Source organism: Miscanthus floridulus, chromosome 4, assembly GCF_019320115.1.
Source record: "Miscanthus floridulus cultivar M001 chromosome 4, ASM1932011v1, whole genome shotgun sequence".
Classification (NCBI taxonomy): Eukaryota; Viridiplantae; Streptophyta; class Magnoliopsida; order Poales; family Poaceae; genus Miscanthus; species Miscanthus floridulus.
In genome coordinates this window covers 106,116,086-106,134,719 of record NC_089583.1, presented here as the reverse complement: position 1 = coordinate 106,134,719, position 18,634 = coordinate 106,116,086, and the positions used below count along the sequence as shown (strand labels likewise).

At 40.3% G+C, this 18,634-nt stretch overlaps 1 protein-coding gene and 1 pseudogene across 1 annotated transcript; one reads left to right on the top strand and one right to left on the bottom strand.

Moving 5' to 3' along the window:
- Positions 1–1,669: 1,669 nt before the first annotated feature.
- LOC136550243 (villin-5) lies at positions 1,670–13,423 on the bottom strand. Its single transcript, XM_066541744.1, has 23 exons — positions 13,191–13,423; positions 11,320–11,433; positions 10,619–10,718; positions 8,719–8,787; positions 8,408–8,650; positions 8,149–8,326; positions 7,944–8,076; positions 7,665–7,827; positions 7,216–7,366; positions 7,015–7,115; positions 6,477–6,632; positions 6,081–6,149; positions 5,925–5,993; positions 5,704–5,841; positions 5,285–5,413; positions 4,212–4,359; positions 4,077–4,087; positions 3,847–3,987; positions 3,642–3,767; positions 3,433–3,498; positions 2,669–2,981; positions 2,365–2,570; positions 1,670–2,286 (listed from the first exon to the last, which is right to left on the bottom strand). Exons 2-23 carry the CDS (start codon positions 11,373–11,375, stop codon positions 2,173–2,175), a joined length of 2,880 nt encoding a protein of 959 aa, XP_066397841.1. The 5' UTR covers positions 11,376–11,433; positions 13,191–13,423; the 3' UTR covers positions 1,670–2,172.
- Positions 13,424–16,321: 2,898 nt separating this feature from the next.
- Positions 16,322–18,343, top strand: LOC136549005 (AUGMIN subunit 1-like; annotated as a pseudogene).
- The last annotated feature ends 291 nt before the right edge of the window (positions 18,344–18,634 follow it).

Here is an 18,634-nt window from a genome sequence, read left to right as displayed (position 1 = left end):
GATGGATGGGGCGTCCGTGCCTGTAGCCGTTTTCCGCGCCGTTTCACGTGTCCACGCAGGGCCCACGCCGTCCCGAACCTCACCAGCATCGAGAAAGAGGGAGAGGGGGCGGCAGATGCCCAACTAGCGCCAGAAGAGGTGGAAACACCGAGGCGAGGCAGCGAAAAGTAAGGAGGGAGATGCAACATCCGATCTACTTTTAAAATATCCAAATACAACAAGTGCAACATGCGTCTGGAGGCAGATGAAACACTTAAAATAAGCGTCTGAAACACTTGTGGAAAACGCCTGAAAAGCACTTGAAAACCATTACAAATATATACAACATCCATCCAGATGAAACACTTGCAAACATGCGTATCAAAACACCCGGAACACTTGAAACATATGCTTGCAACATGCATGTATATGCAACATCCAGATCTACTTTTGCAACATCCAGATAAAACACTTGCAATATACGTCTGGAACAGATGAAACATTTCGAACATACACTTGAAACATACGTGTATAGCCATTATAACATGTGCAACATCCCGATCTACTTTTGCAACATCAATATACAATACTTACAACATACCTCTAAAACATATGAAACACTTAGAAACATACTCTTACTACATGCGTTTTTAGCGTAGCATCTGCTTGCTGCTTGGATGAATGGAGGCTCATCGACTCAGAGCTTGATGCCGCGGAGTGAAGGGAGATAAGCGGGAAGGCGGCTGCGCGGCCATGGGGACCATTCTCGTGCTACTTCCCGCGACCATCCGCGCAGGTGCAGCCGGTGCGTCGTCGAGAAGCTCCGGGAGCAGGAGTCCCGCCTCCGCACTGAGCTGCTAGAGCACAAGATCCTCAAGGAGACCGTCGCTATCATGTCGTTCCTCGAGAGCAACGTCGTGGCTCTAGGCCGAGAACGCGCGTCTCCGCACCGAGCTCGATGCCGCCAGGAACAACGGGTGGTTGAGTTGAAGAAAGTGGCGGAATCATTTTCTTTTTTCTTTTTGGAGAAGCCAGGAGCAGACCTCGTATTAGGCTCCGTAGGCCCACAAAGGGCACGTCCGGAGCATCGGACGCTCTAAGGAGAGCATTACCGTTTGTCATAGCAAGTAGCAGCTCGCAATCACACGGTAGTAGGCAGGAAGAACAAAACTCTTACTCTAGCCGCGCTATTTGCAGGGGCAACCTTGTTAATTTTAATGGTGTAAAATAATTCCAATATTCTCTTACTTAGCAATTAGCATTCCATCAATTTTTCGATGAGTAACATATTTGTATCTCTAAATAAGTTTATTATCAAAATATACGTCATAATTAATCTAATAATACATAATACACATCATAAATATTAGTATATTTTTATATATATTTGATCAAACTTGAAAGAAAATTGACTCCTCGAAAATAAGATGTACGGTTATTTTGAAACTCGAGTATAGGTTATTTGCTCGGCTTAGTTCAGCTCAAGTGCATCGTAGAAAACTCCCGAGTTTAAATAATGCATCATTATTAACTTAACATCTTTTAGTAAAAGAAAAACAAACTGACGACAAGACATGGTTTACATCCTTGGCAAAAGGAAAATGAACCGAGTTGAATTTAATAAAATAAGGGTCGATGAAATCAGCCGAAAAACTTAAGTTGTTATAAATATAAGAGCATAAAATAAGTCATTCACATTTAATGCATATCAACTATTTCCATGGAATTCTCTGGAAAACAATCTTAAGTTACACAAAAAAAACAACTATATTGATTGTGATTTTACAGTGCCGGCACTCTGCTGTACATACTTCTCGCTCCCTCAAACTGCAACTCATCTCAAAAACCAAAAAAAAAAAGAACACAGCAAGGCAGAGTTGATACAGAAAAATTTCAAGCCTCGGAATCAAACCTGTGTGACCCTTGAATCAATGTAGAGCACTTGACAAAAAGGAAAAAGGGAAAAAAGCACACCTATGAATTGGAAGAATAAGAAACCTAGCAAAACAAATCAGAGCTAGGAAAAAGGAGACCAATCCAGGACAATGTGAAAATTGATGTGTCATTGCAGATGGTGATTGCGTTCTGCAAAATGACGGCAGTTGCCATGGGCTAATCAGATATAGAACAGATCACCAAATGGCCATTTGACCCCAAGGATTAAATGAGACATTGGAAGTGTTGATGATCAGGCTAAAAAAGTTGAAGAGCAATTTTTAGCCTGTTCTGCTTCCACTTCGGAAGCTTGCAAAATGCTTCCTTTGTCATCCCAAACTTCTCTTTGAATTCAGTCGAAGATAAGTAGGTCTGCACACCAAATTGAAAATAATGTGACCATTACACTTTTTTTTAGAACAAGAGAGTATTGTGAGATCAGGAAATCACCTCTCGCCTCGTGACATCAATTTCAGTAACAGGATCACCAGCTGTGGTCTTCAGACGTTCATACGGGTAAATAGGAAGGCCCTCGTCATCTTCTGGCTCGTTTTCTTTTACATCTTCATTTATAGTCAGAGATTCAACTCTAGTGGCCACAGTATCAACACCTTTACCATCTCCCTCCTGTTTTGGCTTCTCTGACTCAGAGCCATCTAATTTGCACAGAATTTTTTACAGAGAAAAAGTAAGCTACAATAAGTTTTATATTTCTATTTACAAGAATTTCCACCAGCACAGTGGTATCACATACCTTTCACGAATTCTGAAGCAGGAGTTTGAGAAGGGCGATCCAAAGAACCAGCCAGAGCAGCAATTGCAGATGACTTAGAAGAAGTATTTGACGAATCAGGTGTAACAGATTTCGGGTACAGTTTCTTAACTACAGGTGGAGTGGAAAGATTTCTATTGCTTGAACTTTCAAAATTAGCAGACAACGCAGTGAATGCTGGAGATCTTCCCCTAACACGGACGCGCTCAGGGCTGAAGGACATGCTTCTGGAGCGTTGGGATTTATCTTGTGTAGTACTCCTTCCTGAATAGACGGTTGTTCGTCGTTTCGGTTTCTGAAAACGCATGAGAATCAGCACGAGTTCTATCATTTATGTAAATATATGTTCAGCACGAGTTCTATCATTTATGTAAATATGGTCAGTCATATAACTACAGGGAAAAGGACATATGCAAACATACAAAAAAAGGGTGGCAGTGTAGAAATATATGTTGCATTGCAAAACATGACTGAAGAAATAACAGGCAATTCTGAGAAAAAAAAAGGCTTGGTGTTTGCCTGTTTGGTTAATATGAGAAGCAACTACGAACAGTAAAACTTACATATACAGGGAAAGAAACATAAGCGTGTGCGTCAAAGAACATGGAAAACTACTGGAAATCACACAAAGAAAGGAGAAACTTTATTGTACTGTAGAAAAATGTTTGCAAGAAATGGAGTTAACAGATATATCGGCATGGACAACTATCGTGATTCATGAAATCATTAGGTATCAGGCATCTTACATCCAATGCTGGAGCACCTCCACCTTTTACAATGGCAAGCTTCCTCTCGTACGAATTGCCATGCATCTGAAAACATAACGGAGAGAATGTGGAGTCCAATACTATATCAAAGCATCGATCATGCTGTTCTCTACTGTATGGACTTCAAACTGCTCAGATGTTCAAGAATAAACAATTTCAGTGGCTAAACCAATGACTAATCTACTTACCAGTGATTTCGCGGAGTCCCAGGTGAAGAATCTAGTGAAAAAGGGAGGCTCACTCCCCTCCATAATGGTGAAAATTGGTGTTTCACGGGCAAAGTTTTCCATAAGGAAATCAAGCACAATAAATTTCTGGTGAAAACGTGAAGTAATGAGAGAAGAAAACAAAAAATGGATTATAAAGCAGATGCGTAGAAATATAAATTGTTACCTCCCCAACATCCAGAGCTTGTAACCTGACTTTAACATCCACCTGCTGACCAACCCAAACAAATATGCTCGTGTGACAGTCCAGAATGAAAACATCTTCTGTCATTAGATCATCTTGAGTAAAGTGGTATATTTCTTTGACCTGCTCAATAGATTTCGAATACAGATTTTAAATGTAAAAACAGGTAGCATACAGCATAAGATACTAAATTACAGGTCTACTGTGCTTACCTTCAAATTGCCTTCATGGACCCAACAGGTTAGGAACATTAATTGGGAAAACAGCAGAATGAGATCAGTATGTATTTGAACTATTAACATGGATAACTTTCCCAACAAAACTACTCAATCTACATTCTTGATTACCTTTCGACAGGATGCATGAGAAAAGATGGGGATCACTTTCAAGTTCTCGCACCATTTTTTGGCCTGAGTACTCAGATTTGCCTCCCAGTAAGCTCCAAAACTGGTCCGTTTCTGACCCTTCCTTTTGTGACCTAGACTGTGTATTTGGCTGTACATGGTAGAAAGGAAAAATGAGAAGAAAAACTTATAGACCAATAAAAGGGCATAGCAAAGTATAACAAATACAATAAAAATCTTCTTATAATGACTTGAAAGTATGAACAGTGGAAGTCCAGCCTATGTCAAGCTGAATATTCCTGATGAAATACAAGAAAAGTGCTAGGAAGCAACAGCTAGTAGCTCCCATGTATCCCAGCGGGTCTGGGATTTAACTGACTGACGCCAGAGTCCTCTTTACTGAATTAGTCCATGTCCCATATAAAACCAGCCACTTCAAAACTACAACATTTCTGTAATTTGACTAAGAATAAATAAGACACGAAAATTAGCACTCCCTCCATTCCAAATTATAGTTCACTTTAGATTTGTCCTAAGTCAAACTTCTCTAACTTTGACCAAGTTTATAGAAATACAAACGGACTTCTGCAACATCAAATTTGTTTCGTAAAATTCTTCATGAAATATGTCTTGATAGTGCATTTATTTGGTATTGTAGATAACATATATTTTTTCAAAAAACTTGGTCAAAGTTAGAGAACTTTGCCTTATGACAAAACTAAGAAGTTCTATAATTTGGAATGAAGTGATATTTGTGATGGTTTTACAGAAGCAGGCTGGTGATTTGTGATATCAAAGATATTTCCAGCTGGAGGCTGGACCAATTTCCATAACCACCAGAAGCCAAGCTAGTATGTCAGGGCCAATACAAGCCAGGTAAGGACTAAAGGGCCTGCTAGATACCATTTTATCCTCCTATCAGGCTCAGATTTTACAGCGCACATTTGTGCAGAGTCCATGTAAATCATCAAATGAGATTATGATTAAATTTACAGAAAAAAAATCTACAGACTTTGAATAGTTACATCTCTGCAACAAGATAATCAAATATCTAACTAGGGACGATAGTTCCACACCTTAATAACATCAAGCTGCCTCTCCATTAACTCTTGGTCCAATGCAGTGGTCAGATTTCCAGCCCAAGTGAACACAGTTTGTTCATCATGTAGAATGTAACAATATGATGAATTCAATGATGAGGCCACCTAACAATAGATACAGTACAGTATATGACTGGTAAGGAAGATGGTATAATAATATAATATTAATCTGCAGTCACATAAACCTTCGGGAATAAAAATGCCACTTCCACATGAGGGGGTTAGGTTTTTTATCCCCTTTATCTAGGTCGAGGTCGTTCTAATTTTCAATCAAGGACAAGCTATGTAATTTTTTACTGACTGTCTTGGTGTGTGTTAAAAGGGTTCTTACTCCTTGTTTCTTCATAATATAATGATGCATAAGTCTCCTGCATATTCAAGGGGAAAAAACTTACAGGTTCAACTTGAATAGCTTGCATGTTCTCTGGTCCTGAACCTTGAATACGAAAGAGTGCAAGCCCATCTTCAGAATAACTTTCATCATCAATACCATTTTCAGCGATGAATCTCTTGTATCCAGAACTAAGACCACCCTACAATTACAATTTGGGATGGTAAAACTGCTGTGTTAACTAGTAACACCAATACAACTGAAGACCATTAAATGCATGTACACCTTAAACACTTGCAAGCTTTGAAATATCACAAAGAACTGAATCGGTTCTTTCCCCTCATAAAAGCGCGCCTGATTACAAAGCAAGGATACATTAAAGAAGACAAAAGGGTTTATATCAAGTTTAACAATTCCACATAAAGAAAATCAGTGAGTTACCTGGACAGCCTGAAACTTAGCAGATTCAACCATCTTGCTTGCAAGTGAAACTGCTATTACCCTATCCTCCTGGATAAGAATTGAAAAAATCCTTTATTGTTCAAGTTGATTTAAAAAGATAACTGAAGACTACATAATCAATGAGCATAAGGTTATCCATCTCACTAATATGCACAAACAGCATAGGTAACCTTTTGTTTTTAGTTCACAAACCAAGAACATGAAATCAATGTCAGCTGATACTTCAAACCTTTTCAGTTCTTATTTATGAACTTCAAAGATGACTTAACTAAAATTAGGCAACTACAGTCTAGAAAGTCACAGAGATTGGTACAAGCATCAGCAGGAAACACAAAAATTTCACAACAAAATTCAATTTATGGAAAACACTGTTACCTCAATACTCTTTTTCCCAAACCAGGTTCCAACAAGATATTCCTCCTTATCATCTCCAGGATAAGTATACTGAAATATGTAGCAATCGCCAGTGTAAAATTTGGATTGGTCAGAGGATGAGAGTTGAACCTTGTCTTTATCATTTACACGCCAAACCTATCAAATCGAGGGGGAAAAGTAAGTCAGAACACTGTTAGTTTGCATATGGAAGCTAAAAAAATAAAATGAACCACATGGATCAAAAAAAAATGAATTAAACATTTAGCCTTGCGCACAACTTGGAAGCACACTCCAACTTCTTGTCTCAAAGTGAATTTGTAGCTAGTTAGCTCCCATGGATTTGTACACCCATGCCAGCTACATATGCCCTTTCTGAAACCACTATTTGCAACAATGCTTGTCCAAAAATATTTTTAAACGTACAGAATCTTGTAAGGCAACTAAGATAAGAATGTTTGCAGCCTAACATTGAGAAGGGGGGAAGCCAAAAAATGATGACATACAAAATATGAAGCTAATATAAAAAGTGCAGAAATACCTGCAAGTTGCCAGTGCAATCAATATAGGATTGAGGTTCTTCTTTTGCAGGGACAGCTTTCATCAAACCCTTAACATTTAAGCCCTGGCGTTTGAGAAGAGCTTCACAAAGAAACACAATTGATCAAATTGTGAAGGGTGTAAAGCATTTCAAAAAATTTAAAAGCGGAAAACTGAAGCTAGTAAATTTGTAAATAATAACCTGCAACTTTGCCTCTTCCATCCTCCGATGACAACTTCAACTCAGGCGTCTGCGGCCACTCTTTAAATTTTGACTTGAACGTAACAGTCTCAAACCCTTCAATCACTTTGATTATATGTGTTCTTGTTCGGTTTGAATCAGAGAGCAATTTCTACATAGGCAATTAGGCAAATCAATAGTAAACATCACAACAACATAGTCAACACAAAGAAGTCATTCTGAAAATATGCAATATTTCTAATTAGCATGAACAAGTAACCAAGCCTCTAAAAAATAGAGGAATATAGATTCAAAAGACAACCTTAAAGGTAAAAACTGAAGGAGCCTATGCCATATTACAAAATCAATGAGCCCATCAGCAAGTGTCAGCAAGACTCGTCAGCATTTTCAATAGTGTAGCACTAAGAATACGATGAAATAGCATAAGTAACTAGCTGAACAAATGTTACCTCAGCAGCTTCACTAGCACCCTTTCTCTCCTGCAGGGATGTAATTCTGCCCATCCAAACATACAATTCAGCACCACAGTCTAAGAAGTAACACTTGTTTGTCTCAAGTAATTCATGTGCTAAAGATTGGCAGTCGATAGGCTCCAGCTTTCCTTGGTCAAAACTGAAAAGTAAACATTTCATAGATTACTAATAGATTTCAAGTAGAAACTGTTTTAGTTGGCAATCAAATCAAACAAAAGGAGTTCCCGTATACAGAATAAAAACTCAGTTGATTACCATAGCAATTTGAAAGCAGTTTCCTCATGTTTCTCATTGCCTTCTGCAGGTGCCCTCCTAGGAAGAGGGGCGAAGCCACCAAAAAAACCCCAGAATTCACCAGCTTCAGCATCAGCCATCATTCTACCATCCTCTAAGAAAAGTGAAAAAAGTCATATCTAGAAATTATAATTTCCAATACCACACAAGGTCAATAGATGCTCACCAACAGATGCAATTTCACACTTGCCCTCATGAAATGTATCTTTGATGTACTGCACAACTTCAAGAGCTTTTGCTCGCTCTTGGATGGATGAGTTTGAGCCACTGAACTGGAAAATTTTGAACTTCGTATCCAAAATAAATATGTCATCATGATTAAGGGATGATCGAGCAAAGGGAACCTGGTTGTAAAATGGCAAGTCTTATTATACGACATGAATATCCATATTTGAATAAAAAAGACAGTCACGCAGATAACTTGCCTCTTTAACATGAACGACATGCTTCCCATGGCAGACATATAAGCGGGTCTTGTGATCCTGCTCATTGACCTCAACATGGTTGAATCCAGATGCCGCTCCTCCTTGCTGTGGCATGATGCATGGTCTAAAATAGGACAGGAATTTTTCTGTTTCATTGCCTTGTATTTCTCGGTACTGAACAGCACGCCCGCCAAGAGCAGCATCAAGCTCTACCGTTAAAATCGCAGCAGTTCCAGCTTCGTCCTACCATGGACAAAATTGGATTCAATTACCTTTCGAAACAGTATCACCAAATGACATGAGAAAATTACCTGACTAGTATCTTTACCAATCCAGTAATGGATATCATGGTGAAGAGAACCATTTTTCAAGGCTGTTGTCTGTAAGAAGGGAAAAGATACGGAATAAGTTACATGCCCGTGAGCATAATCCAATTGAATCCCCAAGCATAGTAAGTCAAATAAAAATAGTGATACCATACGTATGGCAAGAAAAGAGACTAAAATGTTGATTAAGGTCTATGAATCATGTGACACACTACCCAAAAACAAAGTAGGATTACAGACTTTACAATAACATGGAACTTTACTGATTGAATTAATCATTTTATAAGAAAATATTTAACTATGCATAGCTCACAACCTCAATAAACCCAGTTTCATGAACTGCAGCTTACTAAACTAATCCTTCTTTAATATGTATCTACCATATCTACTAACAAAAATCTTCAATTTTAGTGAAGTTTTACAGTAACAATATAATATTACTTGCTGTATTTAATCCCTCTGTCAATGGAAATAACAAATAAGGCCAAGTGTAAAATACAATTGAATCTAGTATATAATTTAAAATTTACAAACAGTAGTTTGCATGCAAGGAATGACTCAGATTATTTTAGCTGGTCCTCCTTGATCTTGTTAATAACATTATATAGCATATATACAATTCCTCTATCATACATTTTCATCTGTAGTCCACAGAATGTATTACATGTTTACGAAAACACTCAGAATGCATAAAATATCAGAACTCTACAGCGAAGTCCCCATCCATATTTAAATATTCGCAAACTACTTTTATCCCATAGAATAAACTCCAATGTTTACAAGTAGTCCGATTAATTGCGATTAATCACGATTAGTCGTCCTAATCGACCTGGTGACCGATTTGGGCTACCGACGCGATTAGCTCGATCAGAAAGCTGGTCGTCCGATTAGTCGACGACTAGGACAGGGACGACCAGTTTGGCCTGTTCTTCCTCTCCTTTCCTTCCTCTGTTCACAAATCTGAACTATATTGCTTATGCTTGCTTGGATCTTGGACTTGGATATACTCCTTTGATGTGGTATGCTGCTTGTGCTTGGATAATTGGATAGGGTATAAACTGCTCTGGGTAGTGTGGGTGGTGGCTGCTTGTGCATAGGCTCTAAAATTGGCAGCAAAAAGGAGGGGACTACAGGGTCGACTAGGCTCGACTAATCGGCCTGGTCGACGACTAATCACGATTAATCGCCTGGTCGGTCCCATGACGACTAGGTTCGACTAGACGACTTGTAAACATTAAACTGTGAACACTTTTCTAGCAAATCAAGTCCACAAGTTATTGTAATTTTGTAAGTTCTATTATGGCTATGGTGAGATCTAGGCTGTGGCATAAGAGGAGCTAAAACAACTTTTTCATTCTTTTTAAACCAAAAAATCACAGGGTCAAAGTCATATAGAATGAACCTAGCATTGTGCAATATAAGGATTGAACTGCCAAGATGTTTGGCAAAATGCTAAAGAATTTTGACAAATAACAATTGAAGAACAGATGTAAATTCTAGAAATATACTCCCTCCGTTCCTTAATATAAGCCATATAGTTTTTAGCACCAATATTAACGCACGGCTTGAGGAAGGATATGAGACCGAGAAAAAAAAAAGAAAATCAGATCATCTTCTCTCTTCCAATCAGATTGCTTCCTAAATCTAAGGGATTGGTTGAGGCATGTGCTATGTACAGTGGGAAGGTTTCCAAACTAATCGGCGTGGGAGCTGATACGTATCTATATTTTGGAATTTTCTTTAGAAATCTATATGGCTTATAGTAAGAAACGGAGGGAGTATCAACTAAGTGCCTGGGTACCAGTAAAATTTTTTTGGCTGGACATAGTTTTTCCTAAATCTAGGAAGCAAACTGATAACAGGAAGATATCATGCCCTTTGATACCTTCAAGATAATGTAAGAATCACCCATGAAGAACTTTCCATATGAAGATGCAGGGACAGGAACCGGCTTGAAATTCTCAATACGCCATATTTCCAAGCCGCTGCAAGGTATTAAGGATAACAATAGCCATTCATGGACCTAGACCAAAAGCATAATGGAGTTGTAGAGTAATTTTCAATAGTAAATTTTAGATCAAGTGCATGCTCCATAAATATTTGATGAACTCAACTTTGACAAGCTTTAGTTATTATAATCTCATCCTTCACTGTAATTGCTCAATCTTTACATTAGCTCATTGATATTGCTATTTAGTTATCCAAAAATGCATACACCTTTTCCAGGAAATGAGCACCAATTTCTACTGTGTTAGACTTATAGAACATGCCAAGAGGGCATATCCCAGGAGAGTTCATTTATGTACATGACTACATTACAAATTAGTAATTAATAAATCTATGTCAAACAGGTACAGGATTTTTTTCCTCTACAGCTCCCGTGTGTGATATAAAAATGGCTATCTCGTGCTACACCAAAAATGATTTCTTAATTTTCTTGTATGATACCTCACGTCATTGCCAAAAATCACTACCAAAAACTAGGGGAGAGGTTAGAGATTTGGCCAGCATGAAGATGACAAAACGCTAAAAACATAGTCATAACATACTAATGGAACGAAATAAATGAAATCCTGAAAAGGATACTCCTTTTGTCCAGAACCACGGAAAGCTGGGTCCAGGTCCTTCATAGAAACTGACATCCTCAATTCGTAAAGAAGTGTTGCCTAATTCTTCTTTCAAACGAGACCCAAAAGGATGCTGCGAACAAGAAACGCATGGATAGTAAGCAAATAAACAAACAGATAATCTCCCATCCTGAGAAAACTAAAATAGCCAATTTTGCCGATGTGGAGTAACACTATCATTACATATAACAATCTATCTGAGCATCCAGGTTTTACAAGAATAGCTTCGAATGATATTACTGATATGAAAGTAACAAAATAGGCACACCATCCATCATATCCTTAATTGTAACAACAAAAAAAACTGAGCACTGACTGTACAAGTTCTCGCTGAATATCTTCTCCTATAGGATCTGCTAGATAACTTGACTCTGCAGCAAAATGTATCAGACCAGCACATATGGCGCCTAACTCAGTCAGGGTCCTATACTAGCAAGTCAGCTTACAATGCATATTTCCTCGGTGCCATCATGTTTACACGATGGAAACATGTCTGGAAATCATGGGGCTCTGCTCCGCTGCAAGTTCTTTATTTGGATAGCAATCAAGAATAGGTTCTGGACTTCAGATCGTTTGGCTAAAAGAGGGCTGCCACATCCCACTGCTTGTCCCCTTTGTGATGTCTCATAAAACAGATTTGGCTGTACATCCTCGAAAAATTGGGTTTGGCTGCCCCTGATCCTCAGCCTGCTGCCACTCGTTTCTACAAGTGGTGGCATGGCGTGGTCAGAGGTGTTCTAAAGGACAGAAAGAAAGGGCAGAATTCCCTTCATCATCCTTGCAGCTTGGGAAATAGGTAAACATCGCAATGCTTGTGTGTTTGAGGGTGCAGGCCTTGTATTTCGGTAGTGTTAGATGCAGTGGAAAATTAGAGTACTTTGTCTTGTGCGTCAGCTCTCCATGAACTACTCATGAGGTCGTTTGTGTCTGTAACTACTAACTAGACATCCGCGGGAGTTGGCCGCTGGCCTCTCCTTTAATGAAATAACATGCAGCTCTCCTGCGTTGCTCTTCGAGAAAAGAAAAACATATCTACCAATCAAGAAACGCATGTCAATGCACAATAACATGTGACTACATATATTTACATTCAGTAAAGATTGCAGGTGAAGTTAGGAGCAAGAACTACAATACTGTTTTTTTCTCTCTCTCGAATATGCAAGAGAGCTGCATATCATTGCATTGAGAAGAAAAAAGGAGAGTACAGCACCCTGTGATATGGCTCTGTTTCAGTAACGAGGTCAAACAACAGAATAGACATACTATGGAATAATGTTGTTGCCGACAACTTATAATCACTTATAACAGATAACACAGAATCCAAATAAGATGCAAGATGATATATGTTTCCATGTCAGGAAATGCAAGGCAATGTAAATCCATTAGTGGCCCAAGGCTCGTGTGCAATGCTGGTCTCGAGTGAGCAAAGGGCTAATCTGCTAGATCGCATGCAGGGTTGGTCCAAGTGAACGGCAGGACTAATCTGCTATAGCCCAACACAGACAGCCATTCCTCCTCCTGACTCCTATCCCGTCAGTTCGAATTCCAGCCAAGCTCTGAGGAGCTAAAGTAGTACGGTAAGCATTGCAAACAAGTAAATATGCTCCCAATCGACTTCAGGGCAAGCTAACTGGGCAAGCAGGGGCGGAGCCAGTAAAGGACATGGGCGTCCACAAGTATGTATGTACACCCAATAATTTTTGCAAAAAATCGAAGTTAATAGGCACTTGTAATTAGATCAGATCCGAATACAAATAGCCAACTAGCTTAAGTTAGGGTTCGGGTGCTCAGTTTCGCACGGCAGGAAGGGAGGAGAAGGGGTGCGCATACCTGGTGGGTGATGGGTGATCGTCGCCGGCGAAGGACCCCGACGAAGACGGAGCGAAGAGACCGACGAAGACCTGGGCGCCTGGCGCAGGGAGGCGGGCGGCAGGCCGTCGGCGGTCGCCCGGTTGGCGCAGGAGATAGAGAGAGAGAGAGAGAGAGAGGGAGGGAGGAGAGCGAGAGAGCGCAAGCGGGGGTGAAAGGAAGCAGAAAAGCAGCGCAGCGGTGAAGGCGGTCCAGTGTTTTCTTCTCTACTACTACTACTACTCGTACAAACGAAGAAGGCTAAAAAAAAGGTGGCTTATATGAAAATCTTGCTAACTAAGGGTGGTATAAGGAAATAAAATCTAAAATTCTACAGGCAAGCTGTGGGTTGGCAAATGATGGACTGAAGCGTGCGTGCCACTAAGCAACACCAGCAATTCAGAAGCTGTCTTTTTTTGGATTCTCTTTTTTTTTATCATGAGTTCATCGCAAACTAATACTCCGTCTGCGTCTCTCACGCCGCACACGCCATTACGTGAGTCAAAACCGAAGGCACGGTTGTGGTAGCCAAGATTAAATCTGACTTAGAGCATACTATATTAATTATATAAGTTTGGAGATTTTTTTTTTATTTTTGTGTGTTTTGGTATTTGTCTGGAGCAGCGGCGGATCCAAGAAATATTTCAGGGGCTGAACAACACTGTTGCTCGATCTTAAGTCTCAGTCCTCCTACATTATAGAACTTTGTCTAAAAATTCATGGGGCTCCACAGAGGGTTCCACTGCTCCGCTTTAGGTAGGGGGGCTTAAGCCCCCGCCCCACCGCTGTGTCCGCCCCTGGTCTGGAGCAGAATATTTTGGGCAGTGTCCCGTGTGTCTCTTCATTAACACCTTTGACCTCAGTTCATACCAGGGAACAGCACTTAAGTCGTTGTCAATTTTGTCATGTGCTACAACTCAAGCGGCTGTTAAGTACTCTCATCTGGTTCATTTGGGAGGAATAATTAAAGGGATAAATGCATTGTGCCAGTACTTAGTTCCATCAGAAAAGCTAGTAGGGCAATGTGTTTTGATTCATTGATCATTTGCTCATTCATCACAAAGACAGCTGGGGACCATAAGACAACCTATCATGTGTGTACTCTACCATGGGATTATGGGCTGGCAAATCTTTTGTGCCTTGGGACCTACCTCCACACATCTGATGCTCTATTTGTCAAGAAAAAACTAGTAAACAGATCTTCAGCTTAAAGAAAGAACAGCTAAGAAAAGCCTTAGTGGATCTTTTGAAGGAAAAGGCGTTATATTACATTCATTAAGGTTAGTTGGAAAAAAAAAACTATACTCGCAATGGGTTGTACGTTCACATTAAATAGGTGCCACATATAATTTTGTTTTTTTTTTTGGTTTACAACAACAAAATAATGAGTATAGAAGGAAACTTGTATGTTCGTAGACATACTTATTAGGAACAAAATCAAGCCACTACTTCATAACACCTCACTGCCGGTTTTTAAGCCCATACAGGTTCGTAGAGGAATATCCTCTGCCAAACTTTTTAATAAAATAACACGGATAATATTTGTGCCGGTTTTGAATAACATTGGCACGGATAATTTTACTATCACCGGCAACATTTAATAAAAGTTAGCAACAAAAGTATATGTCCTAAATAATTAATGTTGATACGTGACGGCAAGTGTTGATGCTAAATCTTTGACCGGCACGGGTGGATTTTTCCACTAGGGGGCTGGTAACGCTTCATGAAAACTAAGATCTTTAAAACAACCATCCTTTATATATTCCGCCAATTTTTTAAGTCTCGGGCTTTATTTGTTGCGCAATCAACCAACAGCTTGTTCGTTTCGTCGTAAACGGTCGTGGATTATTTACTGCTGGTTGGTTTGGTGTGAGAGAAAAATACTATTCCAACTTATAATCCACGATCGTATACGAGCGAGCAAACAGGCTGCAAATAGAGAGCTTGCCGGACAGACAACCCATAAAAAGCAATAGAATCCTCTTTCTAGAGATGGTTACACCTTCGTCCATAAAGAAACAATTGTAATCCCATTTTCAAAAAGTTGTGACATGGATAGCGAATTGTAATTCAACGGATGTACCAAATACAATGTTATAAATTGAATTGTCATTTAAGATAACAATTTTACCTAACCAAAGTACCTACTGCTTTCAATTGTTACCAGACACAATGTTTTTCACTTGAGTCATGCTTTAGTCAAAAGGAGGTGAACATATTTCTCTCTTCGCTCATGTGATTTGTGCAACCACTATCCAATATCCAACTTGTTCCACTCGAGTAGTCCTATAGAATAAATCATTTCCTTGATATTGATTCAGGTCATTTGAGGTTAGCCACATAATCTTTGAAAACACATGTGCTACTTTTGATTATACTTGTCTTCGTGTAGGCCCAAACGTACTTGATGCCACTTTTACCACTTGAATATGGACGCTCGTGGCATAGTTGTTTCATGTTCTTGGCCTTGTTGGATTCTTCATTTGACTTGACCATGATGACATGTTGTGAGGTCTTGCTCTTGAGTCTTGAGCATGACTTCACTAAGGGTGGCGCCCTTGTCGAATTTGACACAAGAAATGCCATTGATGATATCTCTTCCTTTGATCCTTCCTTTTTTTGAGGGGTCCTTTGATCCTTCCTTCATATTAACTCTATATATGCTTTCAATTTAATCATAGATGTTCTTGTTTCAAGAAAAATCCTTCATTCATATTTGTCGAAACCAACACCAGCCATGATGAATGGGTGTCTCAACATCCTAATCTCAATCCTCTTAGCTCTGCCTCACAGTTGCATCCGTTCTTGACAAGCATTTTCATCCTTTGGATCTCCTTGTCCTTCTTTTCTAGCTCATCAAGGTTAGCAACACAATGATATATGTCCACCATTGGTTCCTAATTTGTAGTCTTAGAGTGGCATCGGATATAATAATATTCAAAAACATGTATTTTGTTTGACAGAAGCCCAGACCAAGCCCAGTGTTGATTTGAGCTCAGAACTGGCTAGGCCCAACAGACGAAATGGGCCTACTGGACCGTAAAACTCAATTTTCCTCTCCTCAACATCGCCGGCCACCCACTGACGGACTGACCCACCATCCGCTCGATCATATGGATCACACTCACACTGCCGAGCATCTCGACCCCACCGCCCCGACGGCTGCCTCCTCCGCCTCCGCCGTCGCCGGGGTAAATGCGTGGTTGGCCTCCCTCGTCGCGGAGTCCGGGAACGCGGGCGGGGCGGGAGGGCGAGGCGGCAGTGGAGATGCGGCCTCGGAGCTTTCGCTGGGAACCGACTGCACACCGCGCGGGGTGGCCTACCTCCGCACGGTAGCCGCGGCGTCGCAGGTACGGTCCCACGCCGCCGGAATGGCGGCTGCGGGGCTGCGCGCGCAGGCGGTAGAGTATCGCGCCGAGGCGGCGCGGTTGCGGAAGGCTCTAGAGTGGGCGGGGCAGAGTCGGAAGCGATGTTTTGGCCAGGCCTTCCGGTCGGAGAGGCCGTCCTGAGGCGGGCTGGAGATCGAAGTGAGTGCTCCGGTCGGCAAGGTGGGCCGGAGTCGGAAATGGACGCCGTTCCTCCTCGGCCAGGCCTTCCGGTCGGTGATTGGATCGCCCTTCTGACCTGTCGTTTAGGTACTTGGGCCGGCCCATGAGTTGCGCGTTGTTTGCAACGTTGCCTGCTGGGCCGAGCCTCTGTTGGGAAGCCAGTCCACGAGGGACCCCGGATTTATGAACCCGACAGGCAGTATATCCTCCAAGTCTCAAATTATAAGGTGAGTAGCATTTATGATTCAATTTTTTTAAAACGAATTTTATGATTCAAATATGGAGTTGGCTTCAGCCTGTGCTTCCGGTTCTTGATTTTTGACCTGCTAGGTGTGGACAACGATCCCTAAACTAACTTGTGCTGATACATTTCATCGCTAGACTAGAGAATCATATGCCTTTTAGCTATAAACTGTCAACTATTGCAAGAATCTAGTAAATTCCATGTAGTAGTTAATTGGGTATGATAATACTGATATATGATTGTTAGGTTGAATGTGCAACATCTGAATCATCTTAGTCAGGCTGTTTCTGTATTTGAAGAAGCTCTTGATAGACTTTACATCAGCTGTTATGCAATTATGTAGCTAGCTTTTCTGATTGAACTTTGCATTCAATAAGTGGTTTTAGGTCAGGTCTGCTTTCACTGGATTTCTTTCCTTATTAGTAGGATGGAACCTCTCATAAGTTTTCTGTGAGCTGAAGCACTATGTAACGATAGCTCAATAATTCCTGGCACTATGAGCAACTGAGCATATCCTCGAACACATATATATATTCTAAGCTACCTTCAGTCTTTTCATGTTGATATGAGAATCTTGAGATGTATATCTTTGACTGGATTGCTGGACATGGGAATGAATATAAATGTGTATCATGTGAAGCTTTGAACCGATGATGCACACTTATGTTCCTCCATTACCTGTTTTAATACTGTGATGATAGCTAGCGATGAATGTAGTAATCTGATCGTGAAGTGAAATAATCTGACATCAAGGTCTGATACTGTTACTCCAAAAAGGTGTTACTGCAATTTCCAGCTGTTTTGGTATTCTCTTTTCATTGTTTCCACAATGGTTCAAGATATTTGTCCCTTTGAAGGTCAAGTTTGTGTGCTATTTCATTACACGTTTTTGTCTGATTATTAGGAAATCTACTTCTATGCCTTTTAGACTTGTTGTCTTGTCTTGTATCAGGCAATGCTTAACTGAGTGGCTTATACACCAGAGATCAATCATGGTGTGTTAATGGAAATGGCTGAGCATAAGAAGGATCTTGAGAGGAGGACAAAACCCATAGCTGATACATTAAGAAGCTACCAGGATTTACCTCCCGTATGCCTTTTGTCTTTTGTTCTGTTCTTTGTTTTCTGATGGAATCCGTTGCTAATTCTTGGGTACTCTGTTGTACTCAGGATAAAGCTCTGGCTGCACTAGCTATAGAGGACAAAAGGAGGCAGTATGCAGCTGCAGAGAAGTACCTAGAAGACGTACTGCAATCTGCTTTAACCACAACTGGCCTATAATGTGCATAGTCTTGTGTTTTGTGTATCTTACATGTTGGTACTGATTGAAGGTGTAATGGTAAGTCGGGATTTTCATTTCGTGGTTTACAAAGAGTGTCACGTTATCTAGAGGGGTTTGGGCTGATAAAAAGGAACAATTTCATTTCATGGTTTTATAGGGAAGCCACAATATTTAATTGCGACGTACGGGATTAGATGAAATGAAACCCTCTAGCGGTCTAGCCTCCAATGCCAGTTTGAACATGTTTCATAGCTTGTGTTATTAACTTATGTGCACCACGAGTTAATATAAAGCTGTCTCTTTCGGTAAGAAAAATAGAAAAATATCATGCTGAAAAGTTGTCAACACGAAT

What these genes read in the sequence shown, in the direction of transcription:
- LOC136550243 (XM_066541744.1), bottom strand. Translation starts at nt 11,375, where the DNA reads ATGTCAGTTTCTATGAAGGACCTGGACCCAGCTTTCCGTGGTTCTGGA. An exon ending in GGGACTCCGCGAAATCACTG is followed by an intron (nt 3,499 to 3,641) that starts GTAAGTAGATTA and finishes TTATGTTTTCAG; the next exon opens with ATGCATGGCAATTCGTACGA. An exon ending in TTGATGTCACGAGGCGAGAG is followed by an intron (nt 2,287 to 2,364) that starts GTGATTTCCTGA and finishes TTTGGTGTGCAG; the next exon opens with ACCTACTTATCTTCGACTGA.